The sequence below is a fragment of the Hyperoodon ampullatus genome, assembly GCF_949752795.1.
Source record: "Hyperoodon ampullatus genome assembly, chromosome: 17".
NCBI lineage: Eukaryota > Metazoa > Chordata > Mammalia > Artiodactyla > Ziphiidae > Hyperoodon > Hyperoodon ampullatus.
The window spans coordinates 7,925,508-7,947,536 of NC_136930.1; the positions used below are offsets into that span (position 1 = coordinate 7,925,508).

A 22,029-nucleotide genomic window follows, 5' to 3' on the forward strand; every position below is an offset into this window, starting at 1 on the left:
AGCGAGGCATATATTCCCTTTAGTGTCATCCAACCCTCGGAGGAGGTTTAGAATTTTTCAGGCTGCAAATCAAGGGAATTAAGGGCTGTGGTGTTTGAACGTCTGTGCCCACATCCAAGGTGACTGAACCAGAAAGGCAGCCTCTCTCCAGCGTGTCCTGAGCCTGCGCAAAATGCTAAATCGCAGGAAGGCTGCGTCTCTGGTGGGGTGTCAGCTCGGGGTGCCACACATCCACGATGAAGATCAGCCGGAAAGACGTGGCGTCCTGCCACACCTCATGCTCAAAGGAGTCATCAAAGATGAGCACCTTGCCTTCCTCCCATGTCCTGGAACAGAAAAGCATGGAAGCTTGTGATTCAGATGCCTGAGGATCAATCCACGTCTGTGCTCAGGAAGCCTCTCTCATGATAACCTGTGCAGTAGGACCAGGTAAGTGAAACACAGGATGTGTTCTTTCCTCGGTGATTAAGAAAGAATTTCAGGATTCTTACCATGAACATCAACTTGCATGCTCAGCACTGAAGGTATACACAAGGCAGGAGACTGGTGATAAGGGTAAACTTATTCTTGGTACAAACCTAGGCAAGGCTTGTCTAGTCGGGTGAGCACTCACAAGTGTGCCCCAGTGGCTCATTCCCAAGGTGACCTCCCAGTCAATGGCTCCATGGTATCCTCCCTGGCATTTCAGAGATCGGTGTGGAAGTACAGACAGTGACTGGGTCTCAGGCATTTTGATGTCCCATAGGCATGGTGTCTGTGCATCTCTAAATGATTCTCTTTTCAACCCATTCCATTTGTTAAAGTTCCATTTTATGAAAGGGCAGATTGTTTATACTTCTAATGTTATACACTGTGCAAGTGGGTTATCCATGGAATATTTTAAATGAACGCTGCAAAACATCCTTTAGGGCTGATAGCTCTGTATAGGAGCTAAGATCTAAATATGGTGTTAGTCTAAATAAGGCAGTCGAGAGAGTAAAATGCAGGGGGCAATCATACAATGCCTTTCAATCCCAAGGAAAGTTTATTATTTATGCTAATGTTTTCTTCTTTTTCAAATAGGTATTAATTGTCAATATGGTAAATGCTAAGTTATGTTTCTGAAATGAAATTTTTACTAGGAAATTTTTTCTAGATATCAAAATTCCTCTCAAGTATTTAAAATCTTACTTCCTGGATTAGCTAATAATTAAAATTATAGGAGGAAAACGCTAGCTTGATTTCAAGTTATTGCATTATCATAAGGAAGTTTTCCTTAGGGAAATGATTTGTCTTTTTATGTTCATTACCTGGTGATTAATCAATATTAAATTAGATAATGTTACACATGGCAAGCTTTCTCAACCTTGGCAATACTGACATTTTTGCCAGGTAATGCTTTGTTTTGTGGGGGGGCTGTCCTGTGCTCTGTGAGACGTTTCGCAGCACCTCTGGTCTCTGCTAGATACTAGTAGCACGCCCTTACCAGCTGTGACAATCAAAAATGTCTCCTGGGCTTCCCTGGTGGCGCAGTGGTTAGGAATCTGCCTGCCAATGCAGGGGACACGGGTTCCACCCCTTGTCCGGGAAGATCCCACATGCCATAGAGCAACTAAGCCTGTGCGCCACAACTACTGAGCTCGTGTGCCACAACTACTGAGCCTGTGCTCTAGAGCTCGCAAGCCACAACTACTGAGCCCACAAGCCACAACTACTGAGCCCGCATGCCACAACTACTGAAGCCTGCGCACCGAGAGCCTGTGCTCCGCAACAAGAGAAGCCACTGCAATGAGAAGCCCGCACTCCTCAATGAAGAGTAGCCCCCGCTTGCCACAACTAGAGAAAGCCCATGCGCAGCAACGACGACCCAACGCAGCCAAAAAAAAAAAAAAAAAAAAAGTCTCCAGTCATTGCCAAATGTCCTGAGTTGGAAGGCAGTGAAGTGGGAGACAAATTTGTCGCAGACATATTAATGAATCTGACACTAAAATTTCCAAATAATTTAAAGTAACAAATATCTGCAAGTTACAAGGTCCTTGAAGCTGGGAACCGATCCTCTGCCCTGTTACCCATTCTCTCCCCAGCCCCACCTCCCGCGCTGCCTCACACACCTACCCTGATGCCTTTGTTTTAACTGAGGTACAGTGGATTCACAGTGTTGTGCAATTGCGAGTTTATTGTTTATTTTTATTTTTTGGCTGCGCCGCACAGCCTGTGGGACCTTAGCTCCCTGACCAGGGATGGGGCCCACGCCCCCATTAGTGGAAGCACGCAGTCCTAACCGCTGGACCGCAGGGGAGATCCCGCCTACCCTAAAGTCTTGCACTCAATACATGAGTTGCTTGGCTCTTTGATCCAATTCCTCTGAAGGGTCAGGGTCTACTGGAGTCCCATCCAAGTGTAACGAAGGACAAAAATATATAGACTCAGAGGCAAATGACAGACTATGTATTCATTACCATGCAAAGTCAAATTCGAAAAGAAAAGCAAAGTTAAGAAAAGAAAAAAATGACAAGAAAAAAGAAGCAACATGATCCCTAGCTTATACAGTTTGGTGGTCACTTCCTTGGTCTTGTTATTGGTGGGACTAAGCAATGTCAGTGACAAGCCTACAGTACAGGCAGAAGACAAGCAGGGAAGGGCATGCAAAAGAAAAAAACAGTACATCCATGTTCACAGCAGCATTCCTCACAGTAGCCAGAAGGTGGAAGCAACGCCAGTGTCCACTGACAGATGAATGGATAAACAAATGTGGTCTATACATACAAGGGAATATTCCTCAGCCTTAGAAGGAAATTCTGACAATGCTACAACACGGATGAACCTTTGGGCCATCATGCTAAGTGAAATTAGCCACTCATGCAAGGGCAAATACTGTATGATTCCACTTACATGCAGCACCTAGAGTAGTCAAATTCATACAGAAAATTCAAAATTACTTTGGCATCACTCCTTATGAGTAATCTGCCTCTATTTGAGAAGACTGAAAACTTCCCAGGGGGTCCAACAACAAAACTCCCTAAGAGAATCTGTGACATACGCTTGGTGCGGCAATGACAAGTGATTCTCAACGTTTTCTGAGTGGTAGAGAGTCTAGAACCTACTTAAAGTACTGGAAGTAATTACGACAACTAAATTGAACATTCTAAGTTTGCACAAAATCACATTTTTCACTACATTACGGTAAGTATAAGAAAGCCAAAGATTTAGGAATGCTGGATGTGAGAAAAATCTTAAGCATTCCACTCATTAACTTAAAGTCCTTATAAATTGGGAAAAGCTTTTAGCGCTGGTTCATTCATGACATACCAGTGCCTGTAAAGGTGGAACTTAAGTTAGCACTGGGTTGTGGCTTTGCAGATATTTTGGGTCAAATATGGACTAGTGTAAACCACTGGTTAAACAAGTTTTTAAACATGAAATCTGGGAGGTATTCCAAGGGGCTGGATTCCATTAGGGCCATAAAATTCTATTAGATTTATACTTGCCTTTCTATTTTCTTTCAGACACTTTCCCAGAAAACGGTAAAGATACTCAATTACTTATTGTAGATTCTTAAATGTAGATACCTTCTGAATAGGTAAAAAATGATGTCTTTCAATCACTTATGAGAGCGAGAATGACTAAAAGTGCAGCCCTAATTGGGAAGGACAATAAAACTCCATCCAAGTGACATGCAGACTAAAGTGACTTGAGTTCAACAAGAGATGTGTCACCTGTCTGGGAAAGGATGAAGGTTTTCCAGAACAAACAGAGACAGAGCTCAAAGATGTCAAAGGTCTTACGTCTCTTCCAAGTGAAAAACAAAGACACTCACTGCAATGCAAAGAAACTAGTTTTCAGGCCACTCGCTCTGAGAGCACATCTCCACCACATACATTTAAGTTATGCTCAAATTATGACAAGGGAAGGACCCTCTGGAGAAAAGATTTTCAGAGCAGCCTTGGAAAGAAGTCTTCCTGGAGGTGCTCACCCAGTCTTCCTCCGAGGGTCCAGAAAGGCAGGATGGCGGTGGGGAGCTGCACCCCATCCCCAGATGGCTACCTCAGCTTAATTTGAGCATTTCTTACTGTTACGAGAAGACCGTCTCTCCCTGGTTTGCCAAAAGATAGAATAATATCTGGTCACAAGATAAACCAAAATTGTGTAATTCCTCAATTTCTCAGGTTATTATAATTAATGATAATGGTATAATGGTGGCAGCGAAAGCCTAATAACTATAATTTTGTCATAGAATTACCATCACCATTAATAATGCTAAATAATGATGCTATGTGCTTATAGAGTTTTCCACCCGAAAACTTTATAGATTATATCTCAGTGATCTTTGCTAAAAGGTTCTGAGGTAGACAACTGACGCGGTTCTAATTTTTCAGCAAAGGAATCACATGGAAGCCAGTTCGGATGCCTGAGGTGACACCGTGATTCTGTGGAGGAAGCAGAAAGGCACTAGACTGGCTTCACTGCAGCCAAACCTCTAGCTCAAGATCACGGTTCTAGGAAACATTCTCAGCGCCTATAGCTGCTATGCTGAGGTGGCCTGTAAGGAATTTAAACAGGCTCACTGGAGTACAGAAAAGGGTCAAAGGGCTCAGGAATCAGGCTACTTTAACACAGCTCTTATTAATTCTGATCCATTGAAATCCCTCAGTTTCTGACTGCACTGGAAATCCTGGCACATCCTGGAATTGAAATTAAAACTGCATTATTGGGCTTCCCTGGTGGCGCAGTGGTTGGGAGTCCGCCTGCCGATGCAGGGGACACGGGTTCGTGCCCCGGTCCGGGAGGATCCCACGTGCCGCTGAGCGGCTGGGCCCGTGAGCCATGGCCGCTGGGCCTGCGCGTCCGGAGCCTGTGCTCCGCAGTGGGAGAGGCCACAACAGTGAGAGGCCCGCGTACTATAAAACTGCATTATTGCCACTTCCTCTTTTTTCTCTCCTCCTAATACAGAAATACACATGCACATACCTTCTTTGTCTGTCTGTCTATCTATCTATCTATCTATCAGGATAAAGCATTTTTCTGGAAGCTAGGACACCTGTGTTCTTGTTCTGACCACTGCTAACTAGCCATGTGGCTGTGATAAGCATGTCACCTGTGGGCCTCAGTTTCCCCATTTGTGCAATGATGGAGGAGGACAAGAGGGCCTCCAGGGCTTCTTTCAGCTCTGAAATTCTCTTAATTCTCTGAGCCAAGCTGTTGGCTAGGACTTTAGTCTTCATATTGCATTTTACAGGATACATTTCACAAACTGTCATCTGAGAAATGGGTACGGTATTTGCTATTTTGTTGGATGTCAAAATAGTAATTTCAATAAAAGATGGCTAAATTATAAAGAAGCTCTTTTCCCAACAGGTTCTGTATATATGCACCCTAGTATCTCTCTCCACTCCTCCTGGGGGGACTCGTTCCAGCCAGGCTGCCGCGGGGATTCTCTCCCCTCTAAGTGGGCCTGGGGCTTCAGCTCTGCTGTGCAGCCCCTGCGCTGCCTCTGTAACAGCCTTTGACTTCCTCCTCTTGGTCCTCGGTTACCCAGTAGCAGAGGGCTCTGTAACATCGCTAAGAAAGCCAAAAAGGGAGGACAAAGAAAGGGAAGAGGGAGAGGAAACCTCCCGAGGCCACAGAGCTGGGATGCCCCTGGCCCCTCTCCAGGGTGGCGGCATGGGACCACAAGGGGAAATGGAGGGGGTGGCCATCCGCTGTGCCCTGCTGTGCCCCCCTGCCTCAGCATCCCTCCCAGCCCCAGGCCTATCAAATCACAGCCCCCCTCTGTACCTGATCCATTCCTTCACCAGCCCTGGCCCTGCACACCCTCCACTTCCCGTTTCCCCCTCCTTCCTGTCTCCTTAGAGCACCCACCCTCATCCCCGCCAGAGTGCGCACTGTAGGTTCCAAGGACCACCTCCGACAGTACAGGAGTGCTTGGTCTCACTCCCTGGAAGGTAAGGGGCAGGAGTCCCCATTTCTGCAGCAATCAGAGACGAGCACAATAAAAGCCCAAAATACTGAGCATGCTTACCACATACACTCTGTAAATACAGTTCTGAATGTATTTATACGATCACTTTAATGCTCAGAACTACACCAAGACATATTTCTATTCTTCCCATTTTACAGATGAGGAAATTGAGGCTTAGTGAGGCCATGCAAGTTGTCTAAAGTTACACTTCATAAGAGGGGAAGCCAGGATTTGAACCCAGGTCATGAGACTTTGGTGCTCTTCACTTACCTTCATGAAGATACAGGATGTTAAAATCTGAAGTGAAAACTCAGGATCTGTTTTCCCATAGAAACATTATTATAAAGAACAGATACGTGTATATGTATAACTGAATCACTTTGCTGTACACCTGAAACTAATACAACATTGTTAACCAACTATTCTCCAATATAAAATAAAAAGTTAAAAAAACCAATAGTCACTGGTGCTAGAGCCCTATTAACAAAGACCATGAGTTAGGAGGCTTTTAGGGGCTGGCCCAGAAACCTCCACATCATTTATTACTGCCATAGCAAAATGGATCTCAACTTTCCAAATTCTCAACCATCAGTTCAATGAACAAATGTTTGGACACAATCTGTTTTCAATGTGGGAAGTGCTGTTCCCTGTTGAGACATAGATATTCATCTGTGTGTATGAATAGCCGTAGACACCCATGCTAACCAGGACAGGGGTAAAGAAACTTTATTGGTGTTTTTAATTCTCCAAATTGCTTAAGTAAAAGAAGAAAGAGCGTGAAACGTTACTATTTAACAACAAACCTTAAGGGAAGCATGCCATCCAGTTAAAAGTGACATTTTTGGCCCTACAGTCCCAGGTGGGCAGGCTTGAATGGTGGATAAGGTAATGTGGAAAGGTCACATTACAATTTGAATGGAAGACGGGTATATTTTGTGGAACAGAACATCTATGACTTCAGGGAAATGACTAAAAAAACCAAAAAACAATCCCCCCTTCTCCCCAAAAAAGGAAGAAGAGGCAAAAATATTTGGTTCCCAGTGACTTGGTAATTCACAGCTTCTATAATGTGATGAGACAAAATTTAAACTATCTTCTTGGACACTTTATGAAAACATAACAAATACTGTCTATGAACAATTCACGGTGGATTAAAAAAAACGGTCTCTCTTTGACTGTTAATATTTTAGCATGCCTTCCACACAATCTTCCTGATAGGAAACTTGAAACAGTAATGAAAAAATATACTATAGAATACTTGAGGTGTGTGGGAAAAGGTCATTATTTCTACAACCATATAAAGAGGAATTAAATGACTTATTGCCCATTCATTTCTTCAGTCTGTTGCTGACACTCTTGCCAACATATGCTTTTCTGGCTACATATAGGTCCCGTGCCACGTTTCAGGCCAGCGATTCACAGGCAATGAGGCTGGGTCTCCAGGAGAGCTGCACGGTCACCTGTCTTTCCCTTGGTATGGTTCCAGCATGTACCAGAAGCCCTCGTGGAGACTCAGAAGAAAGAATTTGTCTCTGGGATCACCCAAAGCTCACACACCTTGGCCACTCTGTGAGGCTAACAATTATTCCCACTTGCCAGCGGTGGCCTGTTTATCCACTGACTCAAGTTCATTCAGCTCTGACTCAAGATCGCTAATGAGCTCATTTTACTGACTGCAAAGCATGGCCTGTCGAGGGGGACACAAACAAACCCCCAGAGATGGAGACACCCCAGCAGCCTTCTCTACTTGTTACCCTGATGTCTGGAAACAAAAACCAGCATTCAAAGTGGTCACCTTATAAGTACAGCATGATCCTAACCTTGTGAACAACAACAAAACTCAAAAAGCCCCCAAACCTATATATAAGTGGGTCTATGGCATTGAGGCTAGAAGCACAAACTTTCCAGCCAAACTGTCTGGCATGGAACCTTGGTTCCAACACTGTAGTGGGCTGAATGGTGGCCCTCAACCCCAGAAGTATGTCCCCCTGGAAGCTGTGGATAGAACCTGATTTGGAAAAAAGGGTCTTTGCAGTTGCAATTAAGTTAAAGGGCTTGTGGTGAGATCATTCCAGGTTAGGTTGGGCCCTAAATCCAGTAAGCGTCTTTAATTATTTATTTGCTTATTTTTTTGGCCACACCCCCAGCATGTAGGATCTTAGTTCCCCGACCAGGGATAGAACCCATGCCCCCAGCATTGGAAGTGCGGAGCCTCAACCACTGGACCTCCAGGGAGGTCCACAGTAAGCGCCTTTGGAAAAGAAGACGGGCAGAAGACGGAGGGAGAAGGTGACATGATGACAGGAGCAGAGATTGCAGTGATGGGCCTACGAGCCAGGACGCAGCAAGGAGAGCCCGCGGCCACCGGAAGCCAGGAGAGAGTCAGGGGACAGGGATTCCCCCTCGGAGCCTCCAGAAGGAACCAACCCTGACCATACCTTGATTTCAGACTTCTGGCCTCCAAAATGGTGAGAGAATAAATTTCTGTTGTTTTAAGTCATCCAGATTGTGTTAATTTGTTACGGCAGCCCTAGGACCCTGATACAAATATCGACACTTGCTAAGCTGAGTGACCTACTCAGCCTATTTATACATCAGTCTCCTCAGCTGAAACGTAGAGATTTTAATACTCCCAGTTACGTGGGGTTGTCGTGAAGGTATGCAGAGTGCTTCGAACCGTGCCTGACACATAGTAAGCACAATGTATATTATCACTACGTGCTTCCTCGTCATGAATATACATTATATAGGCCGTGAGAAGCGTCTGAGCAATATCTCTGAGTACCGAAATCAAAACTAATATTTACTTTCTTTATCATGCTTCTCTGTGTTTCACAAATGATGCAGCAGGGGCATGCATCAGTTTTGTCATCGGAAAGCATTTATTCATTTTAAATGATCCTTTTACTTATTGAGATAGACAGCTGCACACCTTCAAGCTCATCTTCAGATAAAAAGAGCCGTGCTATGTTTTGCAGTGATGGAACCTTTAACCAACACGCACGCCTGCTAGCAGGAATCACAGTGTGGTGATTAATACCTGAGAACTACAAGGCACACATTGCTACTCCTTCAAAAGTCGAGAGGCTCTGAAAAATTGCTTCCACTTGCCTATAGCAAGGAAGCCCGATTTCCTGGTATGTGTGCCTCTGTTTCCACACTAATAGTGCTTCCATCATAACAGTGTAAAACTTCCCAGATTTCATATTACATATGATTCCATATTACATACAGATTTCATATGCTGTCCTCAGAGTTTATAAACTGACTCTGCTATCCAGCTCTCTAGCCATTTTCACTAGAAGCATGGCACAGTGCTTTAATTTCATTGACCCATTTCTCTCATGAAAAACACTCTTTTTGTAATGAAACACTTAGCCTGACCCAGCCACCCTGGAGTTAAGGATTATGAAGGATGAGAATGTAATGCAACATAAAACAAGTACCACGGGAGGGACACGGGGAAGGACGCTGACCAGCAATGAGGAGGGGGAGGAAAGGCACTGATGCTTCAAAGCTCCCTGGGGACCAGACAGCGTGAAACCATCCGTCCTCCGCAAAACCCCGCCGCCCTAGCCCAACGAGAGGCGGGGTGTTGGCAAGTGCTTTGTAATAATCACTGTGAATTTGTAAACTATACTATCGGCAAAGTATTGTTAGCAGCTACTTACGGCCACCTGAAAGAGGCTGGCTTTTAGCCCAGTGGGAACGGAGGGGCTGCCCAGTCAATGTTCTTATTCAAGGTCACCCTACAAGTGAGCCGCAGGGCTGGGCTTACAGCCCTTCCCGACTTCTGGCGGGTGCTGACAGTTCCCCTAATCACATTCCCAACTTCAGTTCAAGACCCTAAGTTAGGATAGTTAAATTAGGTCTGAAGCTCTTCTCCATCTTCACGGCCCCTGTGATTCTTATTTGACCTCCAAGGAGCTGACCTCGTCAAACTCTGCCTTCCCCAGCACACCCCCACCTCCCCTCTGTTCTCCCTGGGTCCCCTACCCCTCTCCTCTTTGGCAGAGAGACCCTGTAGACCCGAACGGAGTTCAGCAAGGCTGGGTGAGCTCCATTCCATCTTGGAAGAAACTTCGCCCGGTCTGGCCATCTCTGATTCCCCCTCCTGGCTCTTCCAGCTCTGCCCTCTGCTGCCCCAGCTCCTTCTTGGCTCTCTTTCCTTTTTCTGCCTCCAAAATGTCGATGTGGCCATGGACTCTCAAGTTTCCTCTAGAGCCTCCCGATAAGCCTGCTTCTAAAACCTTTATGTTTCGACTTGACTTCTCCCCTGAGCTCCAGACCTCACTATCCAGTAGACTCCTGGATATTTCCACTCCTGTGTTCCAACAGCAACTTAAACAAATAATATGAAGACCGGACTCATGATCTGTTCCCCTAACCTGCCTCATGCCTCCCAAGCTCTCAGCATTTGCTAAAGCATCAACACCCGGCTACTGACCAAAATGGAAACTGCCGCATCATCACGGACACCCCTCCCCTGCCCCACACACTCGAGATTCACTTGAGTCAATCTTCATCACATCTCCTGCCTCTGTTCTTTACTCTCCCTTTCTTTCCAGGATCCCAGTCCCTGCTCTTCTGGGGTGGGCTACCGTGGCAGTCCGTTAACCGTTCTTCCCAAACGCCCCATCGGACACACCCAGGGTTTCCAGAACGCTTTCCTGAAAGAGATCTGATCTCACTAGTTTGTATTCAAAGCCTTCCATGATTTAGCTTCTAATCCACTCTCTCACTTTCCAACCTTATTCCGTATGTTAAAGTAACGAAACAAGGAGGCCATTAGACGGAGGTGTTCTAATGCCTTGGTAGCCTCGTGGCAAAGCAAAACCTACACCAGAGTCAATTCACTGGAATCTGAGAAAGTGAAACTTAAGAACAACCAATCACAAATAGCCAGCAGCCTTTCCCAAATAAGGCAACCACTTACACTACAACCAGTCAAATAGTTCCCTTAATTGCTTCAGCATCTCCTCTATAAAAACCTGGCCCCCAGCTCCTGCAGGTGGAGCGCTCCTAACCACCTTTGGTTTGGCGCTGCCTGATTCAAATCATATATGTTCAAATAAATTCTGGAAAAATTTACAGGTCAGTTTACCTCTTAACAGTATCCCACACTCTTGGTTGCTGAAAGCACTCCATATTCCGCACACGTGGCTGGTAAGTTTTGGCTTCCGTGCCTATGCTGATGCTGTTCTTTCAGCCTCGAGTGCCCCTCTCTTCCAGTTTTTAATGTCCAAATCCGTCCTGTCTTTAAAAGCCACCACTGTCAAGTTTCCCAATTCTCAGCACAAATGAGCTGCCTGCCCACTGGCCACCTGCAGCATCCTTGCCTGAGCCTCTCTTATGACTCACGACTTTCGAGCTGTGTTTTCTCCCTGACTGGACACCTCTGGTGGGGGAAGACCCCCATGTGAGTCATCTCAGAATCCCTCACGGCACGGTGGGCTGCTGCCCCAGGCCCGGGGCAGGCAGGTGTCTCAATAGCCAAACGAACGACCAGTATACTCCTGAGCACCCCTCCCGCAGACCTCCACCAAGGGCCATGATACATGTGTGAGAAGACAACTCGGTTTCTGCCCTCCAGGCGCTTACAGCTCAGTCCCAGAGATTAGACCAATATACACCAATTAATAAAAAGCAATGGAAATAAAGAGCAGGATCACTGAGAATATACCCTGTAAATACTCTAAGAAGTCAAAGGAGAGGTTCCTTTTTAGGAACAAAATTGGATCTTAGTAATAGGTTTATTTTGGATGAGTGAAAAGGCGGGCATTCCAGGGGAAGAGAGTAATAGGATCAGGACAGTCAAAGGCATCAAAAGAAGTTGCCCTAACATTCACCATGTCCCTTCTCAGGCCGGTACCCGGGCTAAGTGCCTTGTAGGCATTATTTCGTTTAATCTGGACAACAATCCTGCAAAGCAGATAGCAACGTTGCCGATTTTATAAGTAAGCAGGCTGAGGCTGCAGGGGATTAAGTGACTGGCCAAGGTTACACAGGATTAGTTGGCACAGCTGTGATTTGAAAAGGCAGCCACGTCCATTGCACCATGCTGTGTCCTCTAGAGCAAGACATATAAATATCACAGGGTGTTTTCTTCAGGAAGGAGACTCTTTGTATTGATGCATAGTTCAAGGTGTAAAGCAATGAACACAATGTGTAATATGTGTAGGGTTTAGTACAAGTTAGCTGACTGAATGCAAGTCTGTCCATCTAGAAAGAGAAGCAAGAAGGCTCAGCAATCAGACAAGAATGCTCTGGGGAGAAATGATTAAGGAGGGCAGCCCTAGAATTGGGGAGTACCTCCAGACCAACGGAAAGCACAGAGGTGGGACACGGACTAAGAAGTTGGAGTAATACCACCCACTTCAGTTACAAAGAAAGAGAAATAATCCAACTGAGCACAGCTTTGTCATAACGAACATCCATCCTCAGAGGTAACGAGTAAGAGAGAAAGTGATGGGAGGAAACATACTTGGTCTCATTGGCACATCGGATCTTGCAGCCTTCCTTGGGAATCACCAAGCCCAGGTGCATTCGGAGCCTGCAGTTCGTGGGTCCCGTGTGCGGCCACACGTGGGTTCCCGGGTGCATGACGGAATATTTGATCTGCACAGAAAATGTACCACCCTGTTCATCCATTTACCAAGGTGTGGGAGAACTGCTATAAGTACAAAATTACTGTCAATTTAGATTAGTGCCTTTGCGGAACTCAGAATTTATATTCTCGTCTTATTTCTTTGTGAAGGAACTAAAAATAAGGACTCCCATTTTCCACAAAGCTATAAACACTGAACATTTCCCACCCTCCATGCTGTCGTCGAGGGCATGAAATTATGTTTTATTAAAAAGCAAGTGAAAAAAGAGGCCTTCAGTGGGTCAAAGGAAATAAACATCAGCATTCCCAGTTATTCCCCTAATAACTGACTGTGTTCTTCCCAGCCCAGAAGACATTCTTGGTACCTGTCCTCTTCTGCATCCTGTCGTCTCGGGGAATTTATCTAGTAAAGAACAGGTTTTAGGAGCTCCTTTACAGGCATTTTCATTTTTCCTTCCTAGAACAATAAATGATAAAACCACTGTTAGAAACGAATCACAGTCAAGCTTTAACTCATCCCGCTTTGACCATATACAATCTATATTGTCCTCCTCACTGTAAGAATGAGAAGGCCCAGTAAACACAAGAAGACATAGTGTCCTGTTCCAATAAACAGTGACCGGCGCAGCAAGGACCAGAACTCTCCACCCAGCCTTGGACTCACCGTATTTGACTAAGGATGTCTAAAGGACAAGGCATGTGCTGAATACTTATTTTTCCCCCTGTGGCAGGCAGAATATGGCTCCCTCCCAAAGACGACCACAGCCTAAGCCCAGGAACTCGTGAATATGTTATGTTACGTGGCAAGGGAAAATTAAGGTTGCAGGTGACATGGAGATTACTAATCAGTTGACCTTTAAAGAAGGAGATTACCGTGGATGAACTGGATGGGCCCAGTGTAATCACAGGGTCTCTATGTAGAAGAGGGAGTCAGTGCCAGAGTGATATAGAATGAGAAAGACTTGACTGGCTATTGCGGGTTCCAAAGACGGAAGGGGACCACAAGCCAAGGAATGGGGGCAGCCTCTAAAGTGAATGCAGCCTTGATGGCACTTGGACTTTAGCTCAGTGAGACCCAGAACTGTAAAGGTAAAACATCTGAGTTATCTTAAGCCACGACATTTATGGTCATTGTTATAGCAGCCACAGTAAACGAATCCACCCCCCAGCCCCCGAGGAAGGAAAATAGCTTATGTTACACTTCTGACCTAAAAGTGCATTTTCTAGGACTATATTCTAATAACTCACACATTAGTTTTCATTGAAATTTAATGTATTTTCCAATGTACAGCTCATCTTTTATGTGCTGATAAGAATAGGATTTCAGTGAAGAGGGGAGGAGGTCTCTGAGAGATGGGGGTTTCTCTGAGGGACTGGTCAAGAACACAGATTTTGGGACATAGTCTAAAGCACCCTGGACTATGCAAATTCCTTCACCATCGACAAAATCACTGTTTCTTAATCATATCTTGAAAGATGTGCTCAGGAAGGTACAGCATCATTTGCTGTCACGGAGGAGGAAAACAATGTTTTTTTTTTTAAAGGTAGAGACATTGTAATTCCCTATTCAGGATTCCTACAAGGTACTGATACATCTAAGCTGAGTTCAACTTTATTTAATTAATGTTAGTTGTGTCCTAAGATAATCATATACTGAGAATAAAATGAGAGTTAACAAGGAATGTACCCTAACGGCAGTCTCCTCAATCAAATGGACCTTGATATTTTAGAAAACAACTTCTGTATTTGTTTTTCCTAAGTAATCTGTCTCTTGAGTAAAATGGTAGTTGCTGTTTTTAGTTACTAACTGAATATGAGTTTAACGATAATGTCAGTTTGAACCAACAGATTCTTGTATACGACTTCATAAAGAATGTTCAAGCCCTAGCTTCCCATGCCGTCGTAAATGCAGGATCTGGGGATAACTTAGCAGTAGTACCAGTTGTGGGTTCTGTGCGTTCAGGCAGCAGCTAGGTGAAGCCTGGGGCCTTGAGGAGCAGCCAGAGGTGTCTGGATTTCCCACGGGCACAGTGGTGAGGGCTGAGCACATGTCACTTGGAGAACACGTGTGTCTTACCCGAATGATAGCTAATAAATGGGGAACCTAACAGATTGGGTCACTAGGATTGCCGCTTGGTGAGAAGTGAATTACAGAACATCTCTAGCCATGTAGCCACATAAATCTTTTCTAGTCTGTAAACACGGATTCTCTGTAGGAGAATCTTATCATTCGTGGATTGCCGTTGGCAGTTTTAACTATTCACATGTGATCGGGAGGGTTTAGGAACGCGACTACACTTCCATGGTGCTCAGCATGGGCCAGGGACCACTCACCTGATGCCTAAAGCACCAGGGAGGGGGACGCTATTAGAATAGTATTTTATAGAAGAGGAAGCGAGGCGCGGAGAGGTCACACGGTCAGTGGCAGAGCGGGAATTCCAGTCCAACTGGACCCAGAGTCCATGTTCTTAACGGCGACCTAAGGATGTCTCCATTACTGTTACATAATGTATGCTTATTATGTAATAAAAACTAGTATCGCTATTATTTATCTGTATGTCAGACCTTTGCTCACCAATCCTGGTCACAACCCCATACTCGAGGCACTATTTTCACCATCATTTTTCAGCTGAGGAATCTGAGGCTCAGAGAGTCAGGAACAAGCCCACATCACACACTAACAAGTGGTGCAGCCAGGACCCCACCTCGGGATCCTGAGTCTCCAAAGGCTATGCTTTAAAGCATGATTTTCACTATGCTGCGTCTTGGATTTGAACATAACCGTGCAGAACAAACCATTCCATGGAGGAGAAAACTGCCCAGCAGCTGAACTCGGTGTGGTTTTGTTTTTAATTTATTATTTCTCCCACAGTTTAAAGTAACTTTCAAGAAGTGATAAACGTTGTTTCTTTGGGAAAAATAGCCCCAGAAAGAGATCTAACTGCCAATGCAAATCTGAAAGAATCAACTGAATATTTCATCTACATGTGAAGAATACACTTTATGAGGGATATTCATGGAGGTGAGATTTTTAAAGGCTCTGGGTTGTATCTCTCTGAAGTCTCAAGGCTTTACTGCTGGGATGACAATAGGTTCATCTTGCATGACAACTCTATCAGTTGACAGTGGCTACCTAAAACACTGTGCTAAGCAGGATTCAGAGGGTCAGCTTGAGCTCATCCAGAAAGGGTACTGGGATGGGTGAGCACCATCTCCCGTGGGCTCTGGAAGAAAGAATGACTGTGCGTGTGTGGCGTATTTGTTAACACTATGTTTTAGCGTTCATCGTTATAACAATAAACGAGCAAAACAGATGTTCTGTAACAGTCACACAGCAATTTGAAAACATCTGTGGGGAAAAATTAGTTATGTATATTTGTTGATTCAGTCTTTTTTTTTTTTCTCCAACTCAAAAACGTTGATCATTTAAAAAGGAATAAATATACTTCAGAAATGACTGGGTTACTTAGAGAACTTCCATGATTCCCACTTACATATGGATAGAAATGAAGCTTGCAGCCACAGCTTCAAGGCCTTCAAGAACCCAGCAGCATCCTTTCCTAACTAGGCTAGACAACCTCTAAGTCTTCACAAGTCAGGTCCTCATGGGCCTCTTGTCTGAATCTGAGCTCTCAGTGTGGCTAAGAAACGACCCTGCCATCTCCCTCCCCTCATCCTCCTGACCCCTCCTGCTGCAGGATTCCCTCCCCTCTGTCTCCAGGCCAACAGGGCATCTGCCTTCAGGGGTGCCACCATGCTTCTATGCAAGCTACAATACTAGCTGCCTTCAAAATTCTTTAAACTGTGAAATTTGATTCCAGAAAACAGTTACTGGGTTCCTCCCAGAAGCCTGGAACCACAAACAAAAGACCACAAAGAACCTTAATGAAACTTCTTAAAAGAGCAACTATGGGAGTTGTATTATCTTATGATCATAAAATAAAACTAGAAATTAATTTCTATTTAATTGACTGCAACTGACTGGAAAACAGATACTGATAAAACACATACACACACTTCTAAATTATTTTGAATCGAAATGGAAACTGAGATAAAAATGAAGTCGTTTCTGGGGGGAATAATACAAATGAAAATATAAACTATAGCTTAAGGAAAGTATCCAAAGCTAAATCCAGAGATCAGTCCATAGCCTTAAGTGCTTTTATTAATGAAGATGAAAGAATGAAAATAAATTTACTAAGAAGTTCTGATTGAAAAGTTCAAAAAAAACGGATAAAATAAACAACAAAAAGAACATGAGGAGGAAGAAAAATATAAAAGCAGGAATTAGAAAAAACTCAAAATAAGGTGAGATATAATTTGAGGTTTTTAAAGAACATACTAGATCACTCTGTCAAACTTAAGGAGAGAGAAAAAAAAGAACATGCAAATTCCATTCAGTGGGAAGAACAATTTAACAAAGATCAAGGAAGTAAAAAATATTTTAAGAAATTACTCTAATTCATGGAAAATCAGGTAAAATCAAAATATATGAAAATTTATAAGTTAACAAATATTGTATGATTCCACTTCTATGAGGTGTCTGAAGTAGTAAATTCATAGAAACAGAAAGTGCAACGGTGGTTGCCAAGGGCTGGGGGAGGGCAATGGGGAGTGTTGTTAATGGGTACAGAGTTTGAGTTTTGCAAGATGGAACTCAGTTCTAGAGATTGGTTGCGTGAAAATATGAATATACGTGACCCCACTGAATGTACACTTGAAAACAGTTGAGGTGGTAAATTTTAAGTTATATGTACTGTGCTACCGTTAAAAAATTTTTTTAAATACACAAAAACCTTAAAAGTCAAAAGGTTGCCCCCAATGAAATTGTCTCCATTATTTATTTCCTTTCTTGTTTAACACTTTTATATGCCCTATAATGTTTTGCATATTTCAACCTTATTAAGGCATGTGCTTTTAGCAGAGCCTATGGTTTCCAGAAATTACTGCCAGGATGCATACTATTCTGAAGACTTAGTGTAGGAAGCCCAGTAACTTCTATGAAGCATGAGGATGTTGATGGAACGGAGCCATCAGATGAACTGGTGAATGCTTAAGGCTAACAGAATTGACTCATTTAGTGAGATGCCAATAGACAAAATTAGCATGTTGTTCACATATTGACCTCATTACGGCTCTATTTAAAAAAATCTTGTTGGCAAAAAGCTGACACAGTCACTTGAAATCATGTGATGTCTCTTCTGTTGGACATTTCCCTGAAAATATTACTGAAGTCGTTCTTCTTTCTCTGACGTGTAAATCTTAGTATTCTGAAAGCATACCGACATAAACAACAGTGCTATTTGTCCCATAATATAAACCAACTGCTTATCATCCTCTCAATTTATTTTCTGCAGCTAAAGATGTGTGACACATGCTGTCCAGTCTTCAAAATGGATTTACTTTTGTTCAGCTACCGTTAACCCAGGTTAACTTGAATTTTCCAGAAGAGAGTTGGAGAGAGCGTTAAAGATAAAATTCAGTGCTTCTCATTTTGAGGACAGATTGATACATTAACTCATTGGACGCACACAGATGGGGGCCCTGTCTGTGTACCTGGGCCTGGGTTCAGCTCAAGGAATATCAGGTTGACTGTGAACCTCTTCCTATTCTTTTTTTTTTTTTTTTTTTTGCGGTACATGGGCCTCTTACTGCTGTGGCCTCTCCCATTGTGGAGCACAGGCTCCGGACGCGCAGGCCCAGCGGCCACGGCTCACAGGCCCAGCCGCTCCGTGGCATGTGGGATCTTCCCGGACCGGGGCATGAACCCGTGTCCCCTGCATCGGCAGGCAGACTCTCAACCACTGCGCCACCAGGGAAGCCCTCTTCCTATGCTTGATGAGCTCAGACACTAGTTATTATTGACTTGTCACTCTGGCTTGTCATCACCCCTAACGGCTCTCACCGTGGTGGTATCATTTTGGCACGCAACATCGTCTCCAAGGTACAGGAGCAAAAGAGGCTCAGGAAAGCTCCTCTCTAAGGCATCGATGAGCACATGGTGGGCTCTTCCGTTATGTCTGTACAGTAGGGTTACTCTTTGTAACATATCATTTAACAGGAAAGACGAGGAAAATCAAAATACAACATATATATATTTATCTAAATACACACATGCATATACACACCCATATATTTACATGCACACACACACACACACACACAAATGAATGTTCCTATATAGTTTCAAGAAGCAACAAATAAATTTTCATAATCTGAGTTTCCCAGGTACTTTCCTTTAAGTCAGGGAACCCTAGCTCTGGGAGGTATTGCCAGAGTGCCCCCAGGTTGCAGAGAATGATCTGGAAGTAGCACGCTCACCTTGCTGCCACAGTGTAAACTGGCTCCAGTCGCCCTTTTCCCTCAGGTTCTCATCTTCAGGCAGAAACAGGCCCTGGGCTCTATCCATCACGGCAAGGCCTTCATCTCGGATTAACTTCCAGTTTCTTTCTAAGGACTAGAGGGAAGATTCTGGTTTTACTGGACTGAAAATATGCCTGGTAAAACACCTTATAGTGACGTTCAGCTTTTTGTTTGTCTGATTAATAAGTAATGAAACGTTCCCTCTCATCTAGATTACTTATTTCAATTTCCTCTAGGACCTCTTGTCAAGGGTGTAAAAAAACCCACCTAATAATTATTTTTCAGAACCAAGTGCCTTTGCAGCATAAACATTTCAATAATTCCCAGGAACCGCCGAGAGCAATTCTATCTATAATTTGTTTTCAAGTTTGCCTAAAGGTCGTTTTTTTCACAGACCCTAACCAACCAAGAGGACCGATCTTGTTGATCATTATTACATCAGGACCCTGCCGTACAGTCCATGTGACACTCCAGCATCCAAACTGGAATACAAATCACAGACTTAATTCCACCTCCCAATAGAGGTCCTCATAAAGATGCCATTCAACGTGGTAAATATTAATTGAACTTTCAAGAACATTGGAAAAATGTCCATTGGAGCATGTGATGTGTTGTAAAATTAGTAGCAAAATAAAGCCAATAAATGTCCTCGTGTTTAGAATTCAGCCAAACAAAAACATTTCTTTGACTTCTCACTTTGAGGGTGCCTTAGGCTCTGTCAGTAAGTGCCTGGCTGGTGCGGGTAGATCCCATGGGAGGAGAAGGACAGGCTCTCCTCCTGGGAGACCTCACTGCACAGCGATACTGATGAGCAGTGGGGATGGCAGAGGGGTGGGTGCCATGGGGGACAGCAGGCCAGGGCAAGCATCCGGAGTGGCCGCCTAGGAGGAAGTGCTACCAGGAGAAAAGAATAAACATGGCATGAAAGAGGCTAGGTTACACATGGAAACCAGGATTTTGAAACAATAATAATTTCAAACATTTCTACATTGCATGGGAAGTGGATGCGGTCGTGGAGTCTACGGGTACCCGGATAGCGAAGAACACAATAGATTATTGCAACGAGAATCAGGGCTCAAGAGCAAGGAAGTAAAGCTGATGAGTTACAAACACATACAAAAAATGGAAGCAACAATTAGCGTGCTCTGAAAATGGACCGAGTTGCCTTATAAAACAGGGCACTTGAATACTTTTGAAGTATTCAAGAGAAGGCTGGATGACCAATTACTGGGTGGAGCAAAGCACAAGAGAAGGTGTAAAGTGTTTTTACCAACCCGTGCTTTATGAATTAACGATTCAATGTAGGAAAACCGAGAAGGAGCCAGGAAGACGGCACAAGCAGAGGACTCCACCAAAGACAGATACCCTCAGAGATTTGTGTGAAGACACGGTACCAACTTCAGCCAAACCCAGGGAACACTTGTGACATAGTGTGACCACATTAGGTATATTCCAGTATTCTAGGGCAAGCGGTAGATTTTAAGATTAGATACTGATTTTATACCGCTTTTTTCCCCCTTGCTACTTTGAGTCTATTGACATTTCTTTTTAAAAACAATTCAGCTTTGAGGCTTAATGAACATATAAAATTGTAAGATATTTAAAATGTAGATCGTGGTAATTTGATATGCATATACATTGTGAAAGGAATCCCCCACCTTATTAATTAACACATTTATCACCTCACATATTTATTTATTTGATATTTTGGGAGTGAGAATATTTTACTTCTATTCTCTTAGCAAATTTCAATTATACAATACGGTGTTATCAACTACGGTCGCAATGTTATACATCAGATCCTTAGACCTTATCCATCGTATAGCTGTTAGTTTGTACCCTTTACCCAAACCTCTCCCTACTTCCTTCGCCTCCAGCCCCTGCCAACCACTTCTCCACTCTCTGTTTCTATGAGTTTTACTTTTTTTTTTTTAATTGAGATTCCACATTGTAAGTAATACCATACAGTGTTTGTCTTTCTGTGTCTGGCTTATCTCACTTGTGCCCTCAAGGTCCGTCCAAGTCACAAATGGCAGCATTTCTTTGCTCACGGCTGAATAGTGTTCCATTGTGCGTGTGCGTGTGTGTGTGTGTGTGTGTGTGTGTCTTACATCTTCCTTATCCATTCATCTATTGATGGACACTTAGGTTGTTTCTATATCTTGGTTATTGTGGATAAGGGTACAATGAAAGCAGAAGTGCAGATATCTCAAAATATTTTATTTTGAATTATATTTGCATTTCTCTGGATATAGACCCAGTAATGAGATTACTGGGCCATTTGGTAGTTCTATTTTTCATTTTTTGAGGACCCTCCATATTGTTTTCCACAGTAGCTGCACCAATTGATTTTATATTTCTGTGAAACCCACCCACTGATTTGTGTCAGTATCTAGAGCTGCTCTTATCATCACCCTGCTCTCTGCTGGTGTGGACCATCTGTCCACAAATAATCTTGAAACCATGCCCCATAGAGTTAAAAAAGCCATCCTGAAACTGCCCCATTGGGTTAACAGAAACTTGGTGACTAACAGAAATTCTTGAGTTTGTCTTATAGTTTGCTCTATATCTGCTTGCAGGCTACTTTACTACCCATGCTCGCCTTAATTATTTTCTTGCAAATTGCATACCCTCCAAGCTTCATGTAGCCTAAACAATATGACGTTTGCCTGAGTTGTTTTCCAGGCACTTGGAGTCAGCTGTGTCTAGTTCAAGCTCCAGCTGGCTAAGGCTGGTTGGGACCACTGACCCTAAAACTGGGCCTGTATAGGTGTCTGATGAATGACCGTTTGATGTCGAGGACCAAAACCTGCACACTCAGATCATGCTAAGTGCCTCCATTTTTATTTTATTTTATCTATTTATTTTGTTTTATTAAAAGAATTTTTTTTTCTAGGACTTCCGGGGAAGATGGCGGAAGAGTAAGACGCGGAAATCACCTTCCTCCCCACAGATACACCACAAATACAGCTACACGTGGAACAACTCCTACAGAACACCCACTGAACGCTGGCAGAAGACCTCAGACCCCCCAAAAGGCAAGAAACTCCCCACGTACCTGGGTAGGGCAAAGCGGAGAGATTCCCGCACAGAGGATCGGTGCCGAGCGGCACTCACCAGC

The 22,029-nt window shown here is 43.8% G+C and overlaps 1 protein-coding gene across 3 annotated transcripts in view; it reads right to left on the bottom strand.

The window, feature by feature from the left end:
* Positions 1-175: 175 nt before the first annotated feature.
* ASPH (aspartate beta-hydroxylase) overlaps positions 176-22,029 on the bottom strand; it is a gene marked incomplete at its 3' end in the record, with an annotated part of 214,081 nt that continues 192,227 nt past the window's right edge. For all 3 annotated transcript variants that reach the window (XM_079722785.1, XM_079722784.1, XM_079722787.1), the window contains 4 exons: positions 18,867-19,002; positions 12,911-13,002; positions 12,423-12,556; positions 176-326 (listed from right to left, as the gene is read on the bottom strand). In XM_079722785.1, coding sequence (XP_079578911.1) covers positions 176-326; positions 12,423-12,556; positions 12,911-13,002; positions 18,867-19,002 — 513 coding nt within the window. The remainder of the gene's footprint in view (positions 327-12,422; positions 12,557-12,910; positions 13,003-18,866; positions 19,003-22,029) is intronic.